At 47.2% G+C, this 23904-nt stretch overlaps 1 protein-coding gene across 2 annotated transcripts in view; it reads left to right on the plus strand.

The window, feature by feature from the left end:
* LOC147616796 (granule-bound starch synthase 2, chloroplastic/amyloplastic-like) overlaps window positions 1–23904 on the plus strand; it is a 122441-nt gene that overhangs the window by 39141 nt on the left and 59396 nt on the right. For both annotated transcript variants that reach the window (XM_086777853.1, XM_086777854.1), the window contains exons 2-5: window positions 370–919; window positions 1152–1216; window positions 1770–1847; window positions 1948–2058. In XM_086777853.1, coding sequence (XP_086633979.1) covers window positions 370–919; window positions 1152–1216; window positions 1770–1847; window positions 1948–2058 — 804 coding nt within the window. The remainder of the gene's footprint in view (window positions 1–369; window positions 920–1151; window positions 1217–1769; window positions 1848–1947; window positions 2059–23904) is intronic.

Consider the following 23904-nt stretch of genomic DNA (forward strand, 5'->3'; position numbering starts at 1 on the left):
TTGCCTTCCCTTCTGGCCAGAACCTTGGAGCCCTCTCCCATATCTCTGGTGGAGGCACCTTAGTTCGGGCCCGGTTCAGTCAATAGGCTCTTGGCTTTGCTTTAGAGGGCTGCCCGTCCTGCACAGTGAGAGGCTAGCCAGACTCCAGGGTGGAGACTGCCTTAGCTTGACATCGACTCGGTGATTCCTCCAGATTGGTGCTGTAGAGTGGAACGGCATGCAAGGAATGGAAGTATTAGGGGCCGGGGGTTTGGTTTGTGCAGCTATGTGCTGTTTGATACTTTTTTTTCTTTCCAGCACTCAAGCTGTCTGATTGGAAGGAACGGTAAAAATGTAACAAAAGCATTGACATTTGGTTGCTTATCACAGATTGCAGAGCGCAAGAAGCTTGTGACATCTTTGAAGGAAAATCTTGGTCATGCAGCAGAACAGGTGAAGGCTTACAATGATGCTAATGATGTGAAGCTGAAGGACTCACCACCTCTAGAAGAAGAACCCTTCACACAAAGCTTAGTTGGTGGGAGAAGGCCTATCTCCAGTGATGTCACATCATCTGCAAATCTAGTAGATCCTCTTGGTCCAGTCTCACAATTAGAATCATCTGCTAAGGCCTTGAAGGTCCAAAACGTAGAAACAAAAGCTTCTTCAAGAACACGTCCCAATGAGAATATTCCTCCATCTTCTTCAAGAGCATTGAATGTACCATCTCCTGCTCAGGAAGTACTGATACCAGGGGAAGAAAAGAAGACTTTGCAATTGGTAGAAGAAGAGAGGGATCCTGTGACGAAGCAGCCATTGGAAGAGCCTGTTATTGCAGATTCTGCAAATACCGCAGAGGAGTTGTCGCCACCTCTTGCAGGGCCAAATGTAATGAATGTTGTTGTTGTTGCTGCTGAATGTGCTCCGTGGTCCAAAACAGGTATAGTTCTCTCCTACCATTTCCTTCCTTCTCTATATAGCTACCTGTGTGGTGTTGCTGTTACTTGTTTTCAGAACAGTTGTCTGTGTAGGTTCTCTAATCAGAGTTAAAGTGGTGGATGAATGGGATATGATACTCAGCTTTTATATAATTTTTTCTATTTAGTTTTATTTTTTTGAGTGATAGAAGTTCTTAGAAAGTATGTAACTTGAAGTTTTCTTTATGTTGCAAGGGGGACTGGGTGATGTAGCGGGAGCTTTACCCAAGGCACTGGCTCGACGAGGCCATCGAGTTATGGTACTTGTACAACATATTGCTCATTTTTTAATTTTGATTTTGATACTTAAACACAGGTTTCATCTTACTGATTCCTTTTAGCTACAGTTGCTTGTCGCATAACATCTTATGATATCTTTGAAATAGGGGTACTGACTTTAATGTTCAGAAAAATCATGTCGTGACCTAGACTCTAGTCGGCGTCAGCTTTGGAACTTGGTTAAGCCCTTATTTCTACCCTAAAGCCTATGAAACCCCATTATGGCCTGCTGAAATCTATGTCGTTATGTGGTGCTCTACTGCTGATTTTAGTGAGACCTGTCCTCCACTTCTTCTGTTGTTCTTCTTGTCTTTGTTGTGTGGTGCTCTACTGCTTATTTTAACAACTACATTTCCTGTTCCCAGTGAGTGCACTAGATGCTCTTTGTGGCCAGTCAACTGTTTTCTGCACTCAAATGAAACATACAAGTACTTTAATGCTTTGATCATTCATACCTTGCTCGTAAAAATCTTCAGAAGCACATCTACTCATGAAAAATCTTACAAAACAAAAATTTGCCTGGTGTTGCTGCAGGTTGTTGCTCCCAGGTATGGTCAGTATGAAGATGCCTGGGAGACTGGAGTACGAAAGAGATACAATGTGGCGGGACAGGTATATCCAATTGATGCCTTGTGATGTCTTGGTTTTCTTTCTATCACTAACTTTGGAACTGTGCATCATAATTAGACTAACTTGCGATTGGTGTTTCAAGGACATGGAAGTAGGCTATTTCCATGGGTACATCGAAGGAGTAGACTATGTCTTTGTTGACAACTCACTTTTCCATGGGTTTGCTAATAACATTTATGGTGGGAGTCGTGAGGTCAGTGCTGATCATGCCACAACTTTTTTAGCTTTAATTTGTTGCTAACATGGCATTTCAGCGTCTATGATTATTCTGGCAACGTCACGTGAATTGGCAATTATGTGTTGATTCTTTCTTACTCATGCTACACACCCATCTTTGACTAGTGCAGTACTTGAGCCTTGTCTTTATTCAAGCAGCTCAGTTTCTGCTCTTCCTCAAAGAATATTTTATATATGAGTATCCTCTTTTCCACCTTCCAATGAATCTTCTTCGGATGACCATGTACAGATTTACTATCTCGGGCCACATTATTCATCCCTCCACGCCCCCTTTTTTTTCCAAGGACTCAAAGCTTCTTTACTTCTTTACTTACATCTCCATTTAATTTCAAATTAAGGGGGATGAAATTCCATGACTACGAACAAGAAAACCATGGCACAGTAAGAAGCGAGCATGGAGTGGGGAGGTACACTTAAGCAGGAGAGTGGTGTATGCAGTGTTGGCTGCCATGCAAGCTATAATGTGACGAAGCTTTAAATGAGCGGACTACAATGGTGGATGTGCCTCATCCAATTTTTTATTACTTGGAGAACTAGAAGCTTATATATGTGGAACAAGTTGTCAATGTGGTTCTCAACGCCCTCCTTTGATGGTTGCTTTGTTTCCTTTGACTTAAAGTGTATATCTGCACTTTCACCCTCCCGTGTGAATGGCTTTGTGAAGATCTATTGTTTGCTTCTTAGCACTACATGCGGTGATGTAAGCCCAGCGGGGCGTGGAGTGACAGACTCAATCACGTGTCCAAGGGAGAAAGATATATAGAGAGAGGGGAGAGAGAAAGGAATAGGGATCTTGCGCAATACACCACATTGAGCGGGGAATAGGCCATGCCTCCTTTCAGGAATTTATTCAGGAACAATCCATAGGCATGTTGGCCAGGATCAATACAATCAATACAATCAATGAATACAAAACAAACAGATTTGCCGATGTAGGATATCCAAGTCGATGTTGATGTCTAGGCATGAGATCTCTGATGCTGAGCATACCATGAGGAGGACCCACAAGGATCTCTCATCGGGCTAGTACCAAATCCAATATCCACACCCAATGAATCCAAGTCCAATGAATCCAAATCCAAATCCAAGTCCAAGTCCAAGTCCAAGTCCAAGATCTAGTTCCAATCCAAGTCCAAGTCCAAGTCCAAGTCCAAGTCCAGATCCAAATCCAAGTCCAAGTCCAAGTCCAAGTCTAGATCCAAATCCAAGTCCAAGTCCAAGTCCAAATCCAAGTCCAAGAATCACTCGCTCATCCCATGAGTAATCTCCACAACTCCTGTGGGCCACCCTAGGGGCCAAGGAGGCCCCCATGGCCAAGCACACAGCCCATAGTGGGCTGGGCAGCAAGTCTGCAGCCCATTAGAGGGCTAGTGTCTGAGTCGGCCAGCCCATAGTGGCTAGGGCCATGGTCGGCCAGCCCATGGGAAGGGCCAGATACCATTTGGCCAGCAAACAGGCAGTTGGCCAGGGGAGCCCACTTTGTGAAAGGCGCCCCTTTATGGTTATTAAAACAGGTCATATAGCTTTATCAACAGGCCCACAGCCATTTTAGCAAATTGACCTGCAACCTTTTGTCTTATAAAAGCATAGGCTAGCAAAAGGTTAGATCATCTCATTATTCTCACAAAGTGCTGAAGTACTCCAAGGGCTAGGACAGCCAAGGGGAGTATGAAGCAAGGGTGAACTTTAAGGTCAAGAAAAAAGGTCATCTTCAGGCTGCAGATTTCCAGCCAAGAAAGATCTCCAAGAAGTAAGTCTTTTTCATCATTCAATAAAGAAAACACACCAGTTCTTGGTGGGGGCTCTTCAAAGGGTATTTGGGACCCAATAAGGTGTACTTGTTTTTGTTCTTCTTCTTCCTCTCTCTCTCTCTCTCTCTCAGTTGAACATTGATTTGTCTCATAGGTCGAGTTCGGCCTCTAGCAGACGTTAATACAGCTTTCTTTCTCTCTCTCTCTCTCTCTCTCCGCAGTCTCCGAGTGCGGAGGGCTCGCGGGGAGATCACCCGGAGGCAGGCAGGCAGGAGGATGCATACTCTCACCCACCGTAAGCGGCGAGCTTATGAGGAGGCTCAGTACTGGGACACATATCACATGCTCATGAGCAGAGATGCTGTTGCTGCTTGGAGGAGACTCAGAGAGCCCCGTCCTCCCACACCTATTGCCGATCCTCAGACCTGGCAGACATACGCAGAGAGACTTTATGATGTGCCTGCACAGCCCCCTATACCACAGCCCACAGAGCCATGCTCCACAGTCTTCACCTTCTTCACCCCACCTATGGTTAGGAGGGCCATATGCTGACTCCAACATGGATGGGCGACAGATCATACAGGATTATAGGGAGAGCATCTCATCTATGCTATTGATACATTGGCACCATTTCTTGCTCATCTCTTCAACAGAGCTCTGTCAGAGGGGTTTCCGGCTGAGTGGACGATGCACACTATTGTGCCGATCCATAAAGCGGGAGATGTACTAGACCCCGGGAACTACAGGACCATCATGATTGGCCATATATTGGCCAAACTATACGGGGCAGTTTTGGAGGCAGAGCTGAGCACTCATGCGCAGAGGTTGGGGGATTGAGAGCAGCAGGCCAGGCAGGCTTCCGTTGAGCATTCTCGACCATCGACCACATTTTTACATTGAGGTGCCTGATTGATCAGGCCAAGGCACGGAGGCAACGGCTCTATTGTTGCTTTGTGGATTTCCGCAAGGCATTTGATACTGTGCCCAGAGAGCGCCTCTTTCGGCGACTACTACAGACACTAGGCATACCTTCAGACATGATGTGGGGCATATACAGGCTATATGAGCAGGTCTTTGGGAGAGTCCGATGCCCAGGAGGCTTGTCCGACACAGTTGCTAGCACCATTGGTGTGAAGCAGCTCCCCCACGCTCTTTGGGCTCTATATTGATGAGGTGGTCGATTACATCACACAGGGAGGAGGCTCTGGGGTTGAGCTATCAGGTATTACTGTCCATGTTATGCTTTATGCTGATGACATCGTCTTGGTATCCGACACGCAGGTTGGGCTTCAAAGACACCTTGTGGCTCTTGATGACTTCTGTGCACAGCAGGGGCTCACAGTGAACCTTGGGGAAACCAAGGTTATGATCTTCCACACTTCACCCGCAGTTACAAGCTCAGCTGGACGCTTCTCCATGGCTCAGGCAGTCCGAGACAGAGTGACCCGGGGGTATGCAGCTCTTGCTGGCCTTGAGCGTCAGTGTCATCAGGCACATTTTCAGGAACCCCGCACGAAGGGGTGGCTCTTTGATACATTAGTGACACCAGCCTTGATGTATGCAGCAGCGGTTTGGGCACCAGGGCTTGCAGCCTCCACATGGGTACAGCTGGAGAGACCACAGATCTTGATGCTCTCGAGGATGATACGCAGCAAACCATCCGCCCCGCGACATTGTTCGAGCTGAGTTTGCTGCACCACCTATGGCAGTGGAGGCATTGTTCCAGACGATCTCCTTTATATAGAGGATGAGGGAGATGCCCATGGAGAGATTATCCCGCCGAGCTTTTGAGGCATCCAGACAGCTGGCCGAGGCTGGACACACTGGATCTTGGTATGCACAGATGCTACAGTGGTTCTCACATCATGGTATAGACATTGAGCGGTTGCCACCTTTTCAGTATGATCAGTCTGCTCCACGGGGTTACCTCTCTCTCAATGAGAGGAACAGAGTGATGAGACAGGACATATGGCAGCACTACATACAGGAGACATGGACAGCACCAGAGAGCCCACTACCACCGAAGATGCTGTATTACAGAGACCACTTTATGAGCATCTCAGGGGATGGGTTTATACATCGACCGTGGTACATGGATGTATACATGCCACACAGCTCTCGCGTTGCTATTGGACAGCTACGAGTCTCATCAAATCAGCTAGAGATAGAGGCTGGGAGAGCGGCACGGTTTCCTAGAGCTGAGCGGATATGCAGATTGTGCCGCGAGGAGGTGGAGACTGAGGATCACTTTGTATGTAGATGTACAGCCCACTAGGGGGTCAGAGATAGATATGCAGGATTGTTTGAGGAGCACTCTTCACTACATCAGTTGATGGAGGCCTCGGACCAGCGACAGCTTGGCAGACTACTACTAGAGCTTCATAGTTCTCGAGAGAGACTCCTCCAGACACCCGCTCCCACTAGGGGTGGGAGACAGGTCCAGCTCATAGATTTCTTCCAGAGAGCTATGCTAGTGCCAGCTAATGTACCACGTGGGGTGACCGCACAGAGAGCAGAGGAATTGAGAGCCAGGAGGAGAACTAGACAGACTGGACATAGAGCACCCCGACTCCGTCACCGAGAGATAGCAGCTATCCGAATGAGACACCAGATGGAGACACAGGAGAGGCTAGCTCGCTTTCATTCAGACTCAGGGTACATGTTCATGCCATTCACAGCCTCAGCATCGACGATGTATGATATCTTATATCCCTCTTATGGCACTGGTGGATGGAGTTAGACATAGATCTGCATAGCATGCTTGTACTACCCCTGCAGCATATAGAGATGCATCTTGCCTTAGCACTCCATCCACATCCCCACCCCCCTTATATTGTTTGTATATGGTCTCCACCGATCCATGATGATTGAGAGTTGTATCCAGACACATGCACACTTTTTCTTTTGTTTCTTTTCTTCTGATGACCGGAAGAACACAGTTGTATTATTTTTTGTCTCATAGGCCGACTTTGGCCTCTCGTAGACGTTAATATATCTTTCTTTCTTTCTTTCTTTCCCTCGGCAGCCAACCATCACTAGTTTCTTTCGGATCCAAGAGGTGGAGGATACCGACATAGTGGATCTTGTGGACCATCCACGAGCTGCTCTGGACCTACCTCGCCCGAGAGGAGTTACCTCGGACCAGTGTTGCCAGGCTTTTCAGAAACGGCAGGTATGAAACGGGTTTCATACGTTTTGAAACGTTTCATAAAAGGTAAGAAACGGGTACAAAAAGGTTTCATACAAAATAGAAAAAACATGTATATTTTTTACTTGAAATATACAAAAGAAAAAACTGTTGACATAACTTATAAGAGACCACATTGAATTCATTTCAATAAAACCAAAATACATGTAAGATATGATGATATCACAAATCACGTGGTTGATCACTGATGACTAAACAGAAATCAAAAGGATCACCACGTGGGTGATGAGTCATGACTCAAAATCCAAGATCAAAATAAATAACATGTCCAAAGTTCAAACTAAATAACATGTCCAAATAAAATGATACTGGCAGCTGCTAGCTACTATCTGCATCCTCATGCTCATGCTCATCTGCATCTTCTGCCTCTGTAGCCTCACTCTCAAGGTCACTGCCGGTAGCCGAGTCCTCAAATGCCTCATCCTCTAGAGGTGCAGGTGCACCACTAGTACTAGCCTCTCGAGAAGATCGTGTAGTGCGAGCCGGAGCCATGATCTCCTAATAGAGCATAGAATAGATGTCTCTCTCCTCCTGAGGAATGTCGGGAATCTCCTTGCACTTCATGATATCAATCTTATCTGGATTCACTTGGCGAGGCTCAATGGGATGACCCTTTTGTTCTAGCAATCGGAGATTGCAATGACAAAAGACAAGCCTCTCCAATTGTGCTGAGGAGAGTCTATTTCTCTTTTTCGTGTGAAAAAGAGCCCATGTACTCCAGTTTCTCTCACAAGGCCCTGAACTGCAATCCTGGGATAGAACTCTCAATGCAATCTGTCTCTACATTGTACAAAAAAGAATGTTAAGTTAGAGTCAAAAAGAGAGTAGCATTTGAATGTAGATTTTGAAAGAGTAGGACTCAGGAGACAAAGATACAAGATTCAAGAATCAAGAAACCTTACCAAGTTGGGTGTCCCAATACCGTATTTCTCCCACCAAGACACTGGCTCCAACTGTGTCTCCCTGAGCAATGCAGTAGCTCGCCCAAACATATGGCTACCGTTGCGGTAAATGAGAAGCTCATCCTCGAGCTTTCTCATAAGCTGTATATCACCTCCCACTCCCACCAACTTGGTAATGTACTCGATCCATCCTGACTCTAGCTCCTCATTGAGGTATTGCTCCTCATTCCTCCAAAGGGGATGCAAAATGTGAGCAACAGCATGGATTGGCCTATGAAACCAATCCCAACACCGATTCCAGATCTCCTTAATATCTTGAACTCTACATGTGACATGTGACATACACAAGAGATCAAGATTTATAAAATAACTTATAGGAAGACTCAACAGAGACTCAAAGACTAAAGTTAAAGCCCAAGGGTGAGCACTTGTCACGCGACAAGGTAGTGAAATCATTGAGAGCTTCACCAATTCTGTCCATGAACTCATAAAGCAGCCCAATGGTACTCCCCTCCATGTCTGTGAGCCGAAGGACACTATACATGGGTTGAAGTGCCTTCACAAGTCCCTCTGCATCCTGCCACCAAGTATCTCTCATGACCATACGAGAGAATGCTATAGACTTGGGCTCATCCTTGTCCTCCCATGCTGTCCATTCACGACACACAATAGTGCGTAATAAGCCATGTCGCACTCTCACTAGTCTCTCCACCACAATAAACATATATGCAAACCGAGTTTTGGAGGGCTTTAGAAGCTCAAGATCACTATTGGCCCTGTACATGCTCAAAACCTTTGGCCTCTTTGTGACAAAGTTCACCATGGTAGATGCAGCTGAAAATACATGGCTCACCCAATCAAGCTTCCCCACATCCTCAATCATCAAGTCAAGGCTGTGTGCTGCACAAGGTGTCCACACAATCTTGGGGAACTCCTCCTCTAACATCCTGCCCATGGATACACAATTGGACCCATTGTCCGTGATCACCTGCACAATGTTATCAGGCCCAATTTCATTGATTGCCTGGTGCATGTGGGACATAATGAACTCCCTTGTAACCACTATCCTTGGCACCGATGCATCTATGGCATGAATGAACATTGTGCCTTTGCAGGAGGACACAAGAATGTTGTACACATTTCTCTTCCGCACATCTGTCCATCCATCACAAAGCAAAGTATAACCATACTTTGCCCAAGTGGCCTTGAGAGGCTCCATCTCCATCTCCACAGCCAGTTGCTCCTTGCGAAGCTCAATAGTGCGCAATGTCTCGTAGGAGGGGCCATCCCACTCACACCCAATGCGGGAGATAGCTCTCATTGCCTTCTTCCATCGAGGAGTCCTGACAATGTGGAAGGATAATCCACATTGAATAAACAACTTCATCAACTCCCTCGTTGCCTCTTTCATGGCAGCCTTTTGCATCCCTGCCTGTATATGTCCTTTCTTGAACACTGGAAGACTAGTTCTTTTGGCTCGAGGTGTCGAGCTAGAACCACCTGCAACACCACCTGCAACCTCACCACTGGTATCTTCCTCTCTGATACTGCGAGTCCTCTTGGAGACACTTTGACGTGCTTCAGGCTCTCCCAGATTGGGGATATCCTCAAGGGGGATACCTAGCTGCATGGCCTTCCAAGCCTTGAGGCTATCATAGATTTCTTGTGGCACATGCTTACATGGCCCAATGCCGAAACCCTTTGTTTGTGACAAATGTGCCTTCAGCCTGGTGACACTGCCATGGTGCTTATCAGCACAAATGTTGCATTTCCACTTTCCGGAGCCCGAGCCACCATATCTAGACTCGAAGGTGACATTGTTCCAAAGAGAATCACCTGTTCGAGGCATCCTACAAGGCGGGGATAAATGCGAATTGTTGGCCCTGCAAGTGCGACACAGAACATAAACTAATCTCAATAGAGCAAGGGTGGACCGTGGAAGATATGCCATAAATATTGATGGAAGAGAAAAAAGTGTGCTGCTTTGTGAGTTGTGCAGAGAAAACCAACTTAAAGCAAAACATGACATTACCCCTTTGGAAGACCTCCACAAGGCCCAAGGACACCAAGGAGCAGGCGGGCCGACACAAGCGATGGAAGGAATCGAAGGATGGCACACAAATCGGCAAACTCACAGGCGGCCGCCACTGGGAAGCGTGAATGAAGTGCGCCGTACGATTCACGAAAGGAATCGTTTTTTAAGGTTTTAAAAATATGCATGATGTATGAAACACGTTTCATACAGGACGAAACGTTTCGTACGTTTCGAAACTGTATGAAACGCGTTTCTATGCAACTGTGCCTCGGACCAAGCCTCTGCACTCCAGCATGCCTGACGCCCTCGACCCCCCCGTCGGCCACGATCACCTCATCAGCTCTAGATCCAGGACATGCTCCGCCGCCATCGAGCTACCTTTCCACGTGGCATAGCTGAGGGAGACCTTTCGTCCATACTCATCAGCCCCATGCTTGACATTTTGGAGAGTGGTATACCATCTACTCGGAGCTGATGTTGCTCCTATGTTTTTATGTTCTTAGTATTCCATGACGAGTTTCCATGGACAGTTTTGTATCACCCCAGTGAGATAGCTATATTTATGTTTTCTTTCTATTTTATTTTCCATTCCATGATGAGATATGCTATGGACATCATTGTATCACTTTGGTCTCATAGGCCCATTGGGTCTTTAGTAGACGCTTAATACCTCATATAATGGTAGGTACGGTGACTGGCCATGCTGTGCGACGTAAGGGGATATCATGGAGTTCTCACAGCTGGGAGAAGTCCTCCTACTCGGGGATTTCAACAGGGCTGCAACGATCATCACAAGACCGTGAGGAGGTCACAGTGTCCGGGAGATATTTCTTAGAGCTGGGAGCTGCACATTGTCTCGTTATCTATAACGGGATGTCGTGATGGCCCTCCTCCGGCGCCCTCACCTCCTTTCCTCGCTCAGGAGCTACTAGCACTATGGACTACCTTATGGGATCTTTGGCTTTGGCACACCTTATCCCCGACTTCTCCATTCCGCCACCCCCTTGTGAAGCTGACCATGCCTACCTCTCTTTCACTCTTACCACACCACCCGTCCCTCCACCACCTCCCTCCATCTCACATTACACTCGGGTCCTCTTTGATCACGAGCTTGACTTTGTTTACTCCAACCACAGCTACCGCCAACTCCAGGATGTGGAACCTATTGTCCCCCTATCCACTGTAACTCGCGGCGGGTGCCCGGGGGACTAGGGCCTTTGACACACTTGTTGATACCATCAATGCATATTAAAACATTTAAACATGGCCACAGCCTTAACACATATCCATCATCACTTTGCATAAAACATAAAGTTGGACAAAACATCCACAAATGCTGAAAATGGAGCTTGCACATGTGACACCACATAGAGGCCGGAATGGGCCGACCCCCCCCTTGGAGTATTTTATTACCCAAGGAGAATAATATCATGTACAAGCTTTGAGGGCCTTACTCTCCCCACGGGAGATGCCAGATTATCCATATACAAATGCCATAACACAGCCCAACATGAGGCAACCAAGCCGGAACATAGGCTGTAGAAATGCCGAGCCAACAATATAATCCATATACCTCCGTGTGGGTATTGATTCTTCCCCAAAAACCACGGGTCTTCATGCAATAGAGCTGCGACAGTAAGTACAACTCTCCATTCAGTCGGTACAGTAGGTACAATGGTTGGTACAGTCGGTACAGTGGTTGGTACAGTCGGTACAGTGGTTGGTACAGCAGGTACATCAAGTACAAATGCTGGCACAACATGTACAGTGACTAGTACAGCAGGTACAGTGGCTGGTACAACAAGTATAGAAGTTGGTACAGTCGGTACAATGGGAGGAACATCAAGTACAACAAGTACAAGGATTGGTACAGCTAGTACAATAGCTGGTACAGCAGGTACAAAGGCTGGTACAACAAGTACAATGGCTAGAAATCATAATAAATGATTAAATACACTTGCCTTAAGTATTTCTTTGCGATGGAAGCCTCCAAAACAGTCCCCAACAGTCGGTATTCTTCATGGGCAGCCTTCAAGAGAGAGAGAAAGAGAGTAGCCATCATTAGGGCATCCTGTAACGGTGGTAGAGGCTAGTGTACACCAAGAGAGCCTCTATTAATGAAGAGAGAGGGCTCTAATTTATAGATTTGGGCCTCCCATGAGCTAAAATAGCAAGAGAAGGCTACAATGACAAGTGGAGAGCCACACAATAGCTGAAATGACAAGTGTGAGGCCACTTGTCTCACTTTGATCCACTTTCTAACAAGTGTCAGGCCACTTGTCTCACTTTGGTCCACCTTCTTGCCACATGTCCCAATCTAAGAGATGGGTCCTTCCATAATCTTTACCTCTAAAAATATCCAAACTAGTAGACATTCTGTCATAGGCACTTTGCCAACTCTTGGTCTCTGCTCAATTCCAGATGTAATGACGCGAACAGAATTTGCCAACTCTTGGTCTCTGCTCAATTCCAGATGTAATGAGGCGAACAGAATTTCCATCTGAGTCGGGCCAAAAATAGCAACTCTCCTCAATTTTAGGAGTGTGGTCCTTGGTATTGTAGGATAATCCCCCAATCCCAAAGCTTGTACTTTCCAAATATTTAGACATCCTGGAGTCCACCAGATTCCTTTCATATTGGGAAATGTGCAGGCTGGTGACATCCTCCCCAGCTTCTTAAAAGTTGTCCGCAACTTTAAGCTTCAAGCCATATATTCAAGATATTATCATGTCCCATTAAGTGGGCGAGACGAGACAGTCTCAAAAATCTAATATAACTGAAGCTTCCATGTCCCAAAGAAATGGTTGAGACTAAATAAGTCTCCATAATACCAATATCAAAATCTTGTCCTCCCAAAATAAATGGGCGAGAATTCCATGGAAGATATGCTAGACACAAGCACAAGAGCCAATTGTGTCTCAATCACCAATATCAATGAGATAATCATATGCCAATGAAAATCACCAACTAGGTGCTAAGACACTTAAATAAGTGCCATGCACAAGAAACTAGTGCCTCACACAGAAACATGTGCTATGCACACAAACTGGTGCCATTCAAGAGCACAAACCATGTTGACAGAAATGCTGGTTCTCCAGAGTTCTGGCAATCCTTTCTCCCAATCCCAACAGTTCCCATGTTCTCCCATACAATCCCAACTTTGATCAACAAGCATGGTGTGGAAACAATGAAACACTCACTCCACAATCGCAACACGAATCCATGTGTATGGTGGAGTGTTCATTGAATTGTCCTCTCACAATCCCAACATGAATCTACAGGCATGGTGAGACGAACAATGAACCTCTTGGCCGCTGTATGGGGAGATAGTGATTCTGATATGGCATAAAGATAAATAAATCCATGTCCCAAATAAATGGGTGAGACAAAACAGTCCCATAAGTCCAGTAAATGGGCGAGACAAATCAGTCCCACAAGTCCAGATATCATAATCCATGTCTCAAGTAAATGGGCGAGACAAAATAAGTCTCCTGCCAATAAGGCATCGGTCCACATGATCCTTGGCATAGATATGCGCCTCCTATGATGGTAGAGGCCATATTTCAGACTATATGCCTGCTAGACAGATTCAGAGAGATGCCACATGAGAGATTGTCATACAGAGCTTTTGAGGCATCTAGACAGCTGGCTAAGGCACGAGACAGAGGATCATGATATGCACAGGTCACACATTGGTTCTCACAGCATGGCCTAGACATGGATCACCTACCACCATTCCAGTATGACAGGGATGCACCACATATCCGTCTCTCTCATAGTGAGAGGAACAGAGTATTGAGACAGGATCTATGGCAACTCTATACACGAGAGACATGGATATCGCCTACACAGCCTCGTCCACCGAAGATGCTATACTACAGAGATCACTTCATGAGTATCAATGATGATGGATTTATAAAGAGGCCTAGATACATGGAGGGCTTTTTACCACACGGCTCCCGAGTGGCTATTGGTCAGCTTAGAGTTTCATCACACCGATTGGAGATTGAGACTGGCAGAGCAGCACGGATCCCCCGAGAGGAGAGGGTATGCAGATTGTGCAGAGAGGAGGTGGAGAGTGAGGAGCATTATGTATGCAGATGCAGAGCATATACAGCCATCAGAGAGAGATATCCCATTTTATTCAGAGAGCCACATTCCCTACGCCAGATCTTTGAGGCAGCAGACCAGCGCATACTGGGGAGATTCATTCTAGACATACAGCGCCACAGAGAGACATCATTATAGGCTCAGACAGCTCCAGAGGGGGGACGACAGACACGGATTACTACATTTTTTCAGAGATCCATCCCACTCCCAGCCCCTACACAGCAGGGAATTACTCTCCAGAGAGCAGAGACTCAGAGCCCGCAGGAGACAGAGGACAACTGGCTTTCGGACACCACGCCTATACCAGAGAGAGATGACAGAGATCAGAGCTCAGTTTCACAGAGAGGGTGCAGGGAGCTATGGACACCCCCTTCATTGATGTATAGCATTTTATACCCCGAGTATGGTACAGGATGGAGCTAGCTAGGTTGCATATCATGATTGTATACTCCATGCATATAGCTTTGCATTCTCCTAGTAGTAGAGCTCCATCCCCTCCACCACTCATCATACTTATTGCACACCCAGATTCAGCTTTTTAGTTCAGTACTTTTTCATTTTGTTGGGATGACAGAGGATACCCCATACAGGTACACCGATTTGTCTCATAGGCCGAGTTCGGTCTTTTGGAAGACGTTAATAAAATCTCTCTCTCTCTCTCTCTCTCTCTCTCTCTCTCTCTCTCTCTAGAGGCCTCTCCTCCTCAAGTTCAAAGATACGGAGTCACGTTTGGCTTTCCTAAAGAAGAGGGCCACCCTCCGAACCACCAAAATATACCTTAGAGTTGACCTCACCCCCCTACAGGTGGAACACAGGAAAGCCGAGATGGTTCAGGTTATGGAAGCCCGCAAGGCACGAAAATGGGCTGTTTATCGTGATGACCGAGTCATCATCACGGATAAACGCCCCACACGATGGTGCGGGGCCTATGAGACCATAGATGCATTAAGGATGGGAGTATGGAACGGCAATGGAACTCTATGGTCAGACACAGGAGGCTTCACAGAGACTTACACAGATAGGGATATTATCTTCTACACAGAAACGCATCAAAGTCCTGAGAGAGGGCTACCCAAAGTGGAGGGTTATACATGGGAATCAGCTTTCAGAGGACAAACACGCACCACTGGAGGGGTGTGTGGCTCGGGAGGAGTGGCATGCTTGTTTCGCCCCCATTTGAGAGGCATGCTCACAATGGTTAGACACGATGAGGAGCCTCGTTTTATGTGGATGCGATTAGCCAGGCCTGGCTTGAGAGTGATGCATATTGCAGCATGCTACTTCCCATCAGAGAAATCAGAATATGCATGCAGGTTGACAGAGAAAGGGGAGACTCCCTATGCGCCATTATTTGCAGACATTGCAGAGTCCTCCCAGCAGGGAAAGGTCCTCCTATTAGGAGACTTCAATGCACGGACAAAAGGGCAACAAGTGCAGACATATGACTTCCACGGAGATGCCATTATGTTGCCAGAAATTGACTTGGCTGAGATGGGCCTCCAGAGGGCCAACCAGGATATGGAGGATGCAACATCATATGGTAGACACTTCTTGGAGATGGGAGCTATGCATGAGCTGGTTATATATAATGGGTTGTCCAGATGGCTGTAGTCGGACAGCCTTACATATTTTCCGCATGGGGGAGGCACTAGTACGGTGGATTACTCATGGGATCTCCCGCTCTTATACCACATCTCAAACTTCACCATCCCTCCTCCCCCCATACTAGCTGGCCACGCATTACTTTCTTTCACGATCTCATGCCCCATCGTACCGCCCACACCCACACCCCCTGTCACCACCTTCACCCAGACTCATTTCCATCATGATCTTGACCACATCCATGAGGACCACCTCCCTCACCACATTTCAGCTCTCGACTTATCCCTCCCTATCTCCACCATCAAATCCCAACTTTCCTCCATCATCCATGACTCCGCCCACGCCAGCTTCCCCTACACCACATGCTCCACAGCAAGTTTGCCAATGGGATCCCAACCCCAGAATGGATGGTATGATGAAGAGTGCAAAACTACCAGGCTTCGCCTCTTACGCGAGAGGGAACATGGGCTGATTTCAGCACATAAGATGCAACGCATCTTCCGTACATTCACTCGCCCAAAGAGACGGGCATTTCTCGCCAAACGCGAACAAGAGTTATACCACTCTTTTTGAGCGAGGACAACTCAGAAGCTTGTTGCATTCTAGAGGAAAAAAGAGCACCTACACCTATCACAGATCCTAGCCTTTGGGAAGCCTATGCATGACAGCTGTACGATGTGCCAAACCAGCCTATACCACAAATGTCATACATCCCTAGGCCTACATCATCTTCTCTCTTTGACTCCCCCAATGTCACTAGGGCTCTTAAAAAGCTGCATAATGGGAGAGCAAAAGATCACGAGGATCTACACGCGTGACATTTCGCCCACGGGCACCACGTATTGGCTCCCATTCTTGCCAATCTTTTTAACAGAGCACTCTGTGAAGGCTTCACACCCTCCTGGACCACCAACACCATTGTCCCCATCCACAAAGCAGGAGATCCCACGGACCCAGGTAACTAGAGGACTATCATGATTGGTCACACAATGGCCAAAATCTATGGGGCAGTACTAGAGGACATGATGAGCTCTATGGCAGAGAGGATGGGAAACAGAGCATTAGGCCAGGTAGGCTTTAGGAGAAACTTCTCCACGCTGGACCATATCTTTACTTTACGGGCTATCATAGAGGAGGCGAGGTCCTCAAAGAGATATCCGTATTGTTGCTTTGTGGATTTCCGCAAAGCCTTTGACTCCGTCCCTCGGTCTCGTCTAATAGGACGATTGCAGGAGCTCGAGTTCTCACATGAGATGATATGGGGTGTGATGGCACTATATGAGGCAGTACTCGGCCGAGTATGTGCACCCACCTCGGGAGATATATGTAGCACTATTGGGGTTAAGCAGGGCTGTCCACTCTCACCTACACTCTTTGGCCTATACATTGATAAGATCACAGTATTTGTGGATAGTTTCGAAGGTAGAGGTTCAAGCACTACTCCAAAAGTGGCTCCTCCCCAAAATAATCCCTAGGGCCCCCAACTTTAATAAGTCCCTAGGGCCACTAAGGCCTAGGGGCAAACTTTAATAAACATTAAAGTTTAATGTTTCTAGTTCCCCCCTTCACACCTAGGGATGTCCACACATCTTAAACTCTGTCCGGGCACCCCCCATGTGAATCATAAAATATTCTGACTCTGCAACCACCATGCCCACACTTGTGCTGTTCCATTTTCACAGGGCCATGACAGAGGGAGCGATTGAGACGAGCTGGACTGCCTCCTCCTCAGCGACACGGCCACCACCATTACCGACACATGCATGGTACTCTAAGGTAGTCAAGTGGTTTCATGCACATGGCATACAGATGGACCGTCTCCCCCCATTTCAGTATACCCTGGATTCCCCATACCTTGATCTCTCACGTCAGGAAATCAACCGGATCATCCGGTTAGATCTGCTCAGGCTACATATACACCAGAGATGGGTGTCTCCGTCAGAGATTGGTAAGAAGTGAGAGTTCTACAACGATCACTTCTAGACTCTCCAAGGATGGATTCTTTGAGATCCCGAGATACATACGGATAAACATGTCACATGCCATGCGTATCACGATCAGCCACCTCTGGGTATCCTCCCACCGCCTCAGAGTAGAGACTAGCAGAGCTGAGGATATCCCACATGATTAAACGTCTTCAAAAGACCCAGTGGGTCTATGAGACCAAAAGTGATACAATAGTGTCCATGTAATCTCATCATGGTACAAAAGAAAACAAAAAAACTAGAGCTATGAGCTAGGAATGTCAAATCGGAGCCATATGATACAAAGTGGGACCATCATCATCATATAACCTATGGAGCTAGCCCCTTGGTAGGGGGAGGGGGCCACCAAGCATATCGAGCATGGGGTTAGCCTATTGAAGGCTATGTAGATCCGCCGAGCGTGGGAAGGTGGCTCTATATGCCTCTCCAAGATCTCCTCAAGCTGGGGCTCATGTCTGTGTTTCTGGCAAGGTCGTCCAGGGAGTCTAGGACGTCGGGCTCGCTGTACTGCTGTGGCCCGGTCTAGAGTCACTCCAGAGTGGGGTCTGGCTGGGGGTCAGGCACTCGAGAATGTGTGGCTCGATGAGGCTGTGGGTATGTCATCCATGGCTGGTGGGGCATCCTCTCGTGGTCGAAAGAACTGCTTGATGGTCACCTAGGACTGGGGTGGAAGTCTACAATGGTACCATGGATATACTAAGCCATAGAAAACTGAAAGAAAAAGTAAAATGAGAACATCTGACAGTACATGTGATCAACAAATGATCCTATGTAGAGTGAGATATGTTGTGATCAGCTAATGACGATACCCGCCTCGGCCAAAACGCCTGATGCTCTAGGTTAGGGACGTCTGGCTCGCAGAATGGATCGACCTCTCTTGCTAAGAACTCCTCTGGGGCGTGGAGCTATAGCGTGGGTACGCGTGGTGGGCTCTCATGTCGTAGTAGAGGAACAATTCTGGGCAGTGGATTCCGATGTGGATGTACCACAAGAAATCTGTGATGGCTCTCTGTGAGGTGTCCTGTCGGAGCCGGGGTTGTCTCTCAGCATGCTGCCTCAACACTACATCCCTATGTCGTCTGAGCTCCATCGAGTACATGCCCAAGCACCTCTAAACCTCAAACTGTATCACCCGTGTGAGTGGTCTGAATCCCTCTTGGAAGAGGTAGTGGAATTTTCCCCATATCTCATAGTAAGCCGAGCAACTCAACATATAATGGGCCTCATCCTCTACTACTCCTATGATGCATATTGTGCATGTCCTCCCCTCACGCGGGATATCCTCAGCTCTACCAGTCTCTACTCTGAGGCAGTGAGAGGATACCCTCAGCTGGCCGATCGTGATACGCATAGCATGTGATATGTCTATCTGTATGTATGCCAATATCTCAAAGAGTCCATCCTCGGAGAGTCTCAAGAAGTGATCTTTGTAGAATTCACACTTCTTACCAATATGTGACAGACGCCCATGTCTAGTGTATGTGTCGCCCAAGTAGATCTAGCTGGATGATCGAGTTAATCTCCTGTCGTGAGAGATCAAGGTAGGGGGAATCCAAGCTATACTGAAACAAGGGCAGACGGTTTATCTATATGCCATGTGCATGAAACCACTCGACTACCTCTCAGAGTACCATGCATGTGTGGTAATGGTGGTGGCCGTGTCGCTGAGGAGGAGGGCAGTCCAGCTCGTCTCAATCGCTCCCTCTCCCTCTCGCAATATAATTGCATATTGCAATCTAATGGTAGGCGTGGGAGGCGATCTCTGTCAAGCGTGTATACATGTTGAATATAAGTGACAGTCTGAAAAAAGGCATCTGTAACCAATGGGGCCGCCCCAAACTCTGCATGTAGAATGTCATGTGTTATAGATGGCTTACTCCTGATCATGGGTGACAACATCATCACGTGTAGCCTCTCTACGCTCCTCCAGTGATCCTTCCCTAGGCCTGGCCCCCAAAAGGCTGCACCATACATAGCCGCTGGTCATACTAGAGTATCGAAGAGCCAGCAGTTAGTGCAAGGTTCTCGGAAATGTGCTTGGAAACATTGTCTCTCCATACGGGCTAGGGAGGCATGCCCCCTCACAAGTCGGTCAATGGCAGCTGTGGTCATGCAAAACAAAGGGCCTGTAAAAGTGACTCCTAGACACACATACTTCTGCACAATCTCCACTGGGGCATCTCTATATATGAAAGAAAATCGTGAGGCAACTCCATAAGATGTGTTGAAGACCATAACCTTGGTTTTGCCCAAATTGACCGTAAGGTCTCTCCCTACAAAATCTATCCAATGCATTTAAGTGTTTCTGTAAACCCTCGGCTGAATCTGAGATCAAGACAATGCCGTCAGCATATAGCAATATGGGCACTACTATCTCAGCCAATGGTGAACCTCCCTCCAAAACTATCCACAAATACTGCGATCTCATCAATGTATAGATCAAAGATTGGAGGTTAGAGAGGGCAGCCTTGCTTAACCCCAATAGTGCTACATATATCTCCCGAGGTCTCACCGGGTACACGTACTCGGCCAAGTACTGCCTCATATAGTGCCATCACACCCCATATCATCTCATGTGAGAACTCGAGCTCCTACAAGCGTCCTATGAGACGGGATCTAGGGACGGAGACAAAGGCTTTGCGGGAATCCACAAAGCAGCATTACACATGTCTCTTTGAAGACCTAACCTCCTCTATGATAGCCCATAAAGTAAAGATATGGTCCAGCGTGGAGAAGTTTCTCCTGAAGCCTACCTGGCATGATGCTCTGTTTCCCATCCTCTCTGCCATAGAGCTCATCATGTCCTCTACCCCATAGATTTTGGCCATTGTGTGACCAATCATGATAGTCATGTAGTTACCTGGGTCCGTGGGGTCTCCTACTTTGTGGATGGAGATAATGGTGTTGGTAGTCCAAGAGGGTGGGAAGCCTTCACAGAGTGGTCTGTTAAAAAGACTGGCAGGAATGGGAGCCAATACATGGTGCCCGTGGGCAAAATGTTCCGCGCGTAGATCCTCATTATCTTTTGCTCTCCCATTGTGCAACTTTTTAAGAGCTCTAGTGACATTGGGGAAATCAAAGAGAAGATGATGTAGACCGAGGGATGTGTGACATTTGCGGTATAGGTTGGTTTGGCACATCATACAACTGCCGTGCATAGGCTTCCCAAAGGCTAGGATCTATGATAGGTGTAGGTGCTCTTTTTTCTTCAAGAATGTGTCAAGCTTTTGAGTTGTCCTCGCTCAAAAAGAACCGGTATAACTCTTGTTCGTTTGGCGAGAAATGTCCGTTTCTTTCGGCAAGTGAATGTACGGAAGATGCGTTGAATCTTATGTACTGAAATGAGCCCATGTTCCCTCTCGCGTAAGAGGCGAAGCCTGGTGGTTTTACACTCTTCATCATACCATCCATTCTGGGGTTGGGATCCCACTGGCAAACTTGCTATGGAGCATGGGCGTAGGGCAAAGTCATGGATGATGGAGGAAAGCTGGGATGTAATGGTGGAGAGAAATGAAATGAAATGAAATGATATATTAACGTCTTCAGAAGGCCAAAATGACCTATGAGACCAAAAAGGTTACAACAATTGGTGGATCTGATACAATGTCTGTGTGTGTGTGTGTGTGTGAGAGAGAGAGAAATGAAATGAAATGTTATATTAACGTCTTCAAAAGGCCATAATGACCTATGAGACCAAAAGTTACATCATGGTGGATCTGATACAATGTCTGGATAAAAAAACCCAGAAAATGAAAAAATAAAGATGATACTACTGGCACCTAAAAAATGAAACTGGAACTGGAAGGTACACTATGGAGGTACCTCCATCTCATAATATGTGCCGCATCGGACACTGGCGGATCTCCTCAATATCCTGTGTGGTCAGCACCCTGACTGGGTGTCTCGCATGCCTCGCAAGAATAATCCGAATCTGCCGCTGCAACATCCGTCTATGCTGGGATGCCCTCCTCCGTGGTCGTGGGCGTCTGGACCACCCAAGCTCAATCGCACGGTCAATCAGTGTACCTCTGGTGTGGGCGGTATCCATGTCCTGCTGTTGCTGTGGTCCATCTGGCGCAGTGATGGCCGGACTAAAGAAGTCTGTAATGTGCCTCTGAGTCTGGCTCTTTGTGCGCCTAAGCAGGCTATCTCTATGTCTCCGCAGCTCAAGCAAGAACAATCCCAAACACCTCTGGTCCTGGTACCCCATGACTCTGGAAAGTGGTCCAAAACCCTCTCTGAATAAACAGTGGAAACGACCACGTATCTCATAGTATGCAGTACAATGGCATATATAATGCAGCTCTGTCTCTGGCTCCCCATGGCATACTCGGCATATCCTGGCCTCAGCTGGTATACCTCTATATCGGCCAATCTCAATCTCAAGCTGGTGTGAGGATGTGCGAATCTGACCAATAGCACATCGTACTGCATGAGACAAGTGTACATCCATGTAACTGGGTCTGATCACAAAACCATCTGCTGTGAGCTGAAGAAAATGTTCTCTGTAGAAAGCCATCTTCGTGCCCAGCTCCTCAGTCGGCTGTATCCATGTCCTCCTAATGTCCAGCTGAACTAAATCCTGACGGATGAGTCTGGTAATCTCTGTCCGTGTAAGAGTGAGAGAGGGTGCCTCCAGAGAATACTGGAAGGGAGGCAATCTGTCCATGCTAAAACCATGTGCCTGGAACCAAGATGTCATCTGTCCATACCAACAAGCCGTGTCTCCCTGTAAAGCTAACTGTCGGGAGGACTCCAGGGCGAGGCGTGCATATCTGTCTCGGGGGAGATCCCACAAGCCATGTATGTAGGAGACTGATCTCGTAAGAGCCTCAATCACCAGAGGGGCAGCCGCCAGCTCTGCTCGAATAATCTCATGAGGTACCACAGCCTTGGCTCTAATAAGCCTAGCAATCATAGATACCAAAGGCCTCTCCATACCTCTCCACCCGCCTGCGCTGTGATGGCCCACTGAAGGTCCCCATATCTGCACTCCATAAAGCATAGCTGATGTCACTAGAGTGTCAAAAAGCCAGAGTTTTGTTCGAGGTTCCTGAAACTGAACCTGCGAACACATCCTCTCCAAACCACCCAGGGCTGCATGTGCTCTAGTCAATCTAGTCTCTGCTGCTCTCCTCATCGAAAACACTGGCCCACTGAATACTACCCCAAGATATGTATATGCATCTGTATACTCCACAATCTCCTGCCCATATGTAAATGTGGAAGCTGATCGCCGAACCCACTGTGGCGTGGTGTTAAACACCATAACCTTGGTTTTGCCAAGGTTGACAGACAATCCACTATCATGTGCAAACTCATGTAAAGCATCCAGATGACGCTGCATACCCTCAGGAGAGTCAGAGATCAACACAATATCATCAGCATATAACAATAGTGGGATCCATGTACCTGCTAGCTGGGCTCCTCTGTCCCCCAATCTCTCAATGTAGTCAGAAGCCTCATCCACATACATACCAAACAGTGAAGGAGATAACGGGCAACCTTGCTTCACTCCTATAGTGGAGTGAACCAAAGTAGAGACCCCCTCTGGGGTGCGTACCTGTCCTGCAACTGATCTGTATAAAGCCATAATACCCCATATGAGCTCTGTGGGTACCCCCATCTCCTGTAATCGCCTCATCAATCTGGCTCTGGGCACTGTATCAAATGCTTTGCGGAAGTCCACAAAGCTACAATAAATCCGTCGCCCATGCGACCTGCCCTCCTCAATAATGGCCCGGAGAGTCAAGATGTGGTCAAGAGTAGAGAAACCTCTCCTGAACCCTGCCTGTCCCTCTGCTCGAATGCCAACTCTCTCTGCCCATCTACTCAACTGCTGCTCAAGAATGGATGCATACAATCGTGCTAGTGTGTGACCAATCATAATAGTGCGATAATTCCCTGGCTGCATAGGGTCCCCTGACTTGAAGATAGGCACGATGGTGGACCTACTCCAAGTCTCGGGTAAGCCTTCGCACATAGCACGATTGAACATCACTGCTAGAAGCTCTGCCAGCATGTCTCTCGCATGAATAAAGAGAGAGAGAGAGAGAGAGAGAGAGAGAGATATGAAATGAAATGAAATGATATATTAACGTCTTCAGAAGGCCAAAATGACCTATGAGACCAAAAAGGTTACAACAATTGGTGGATCTGATACAATGTCTGTGTAAGAAAAGCTAAAAACAACTAAACAACTAAACAAC

The sequence above is a fragment of the Cibotium barometz genome, chromosome 38 (assembly GCF_041138505.1).
Source record: "Cibotium barometz isolate CiBa-2024 chromosome 38, ASM4113850v1, whole genome shotgun sequence".
Classification (NCBI taxonomy): Eukaryota; Viridiplantae; Streptophyta; class Polypodiopsida; order Cyatheales; family Cibotiaceae; genus Cibotium; species Cibotium barometz.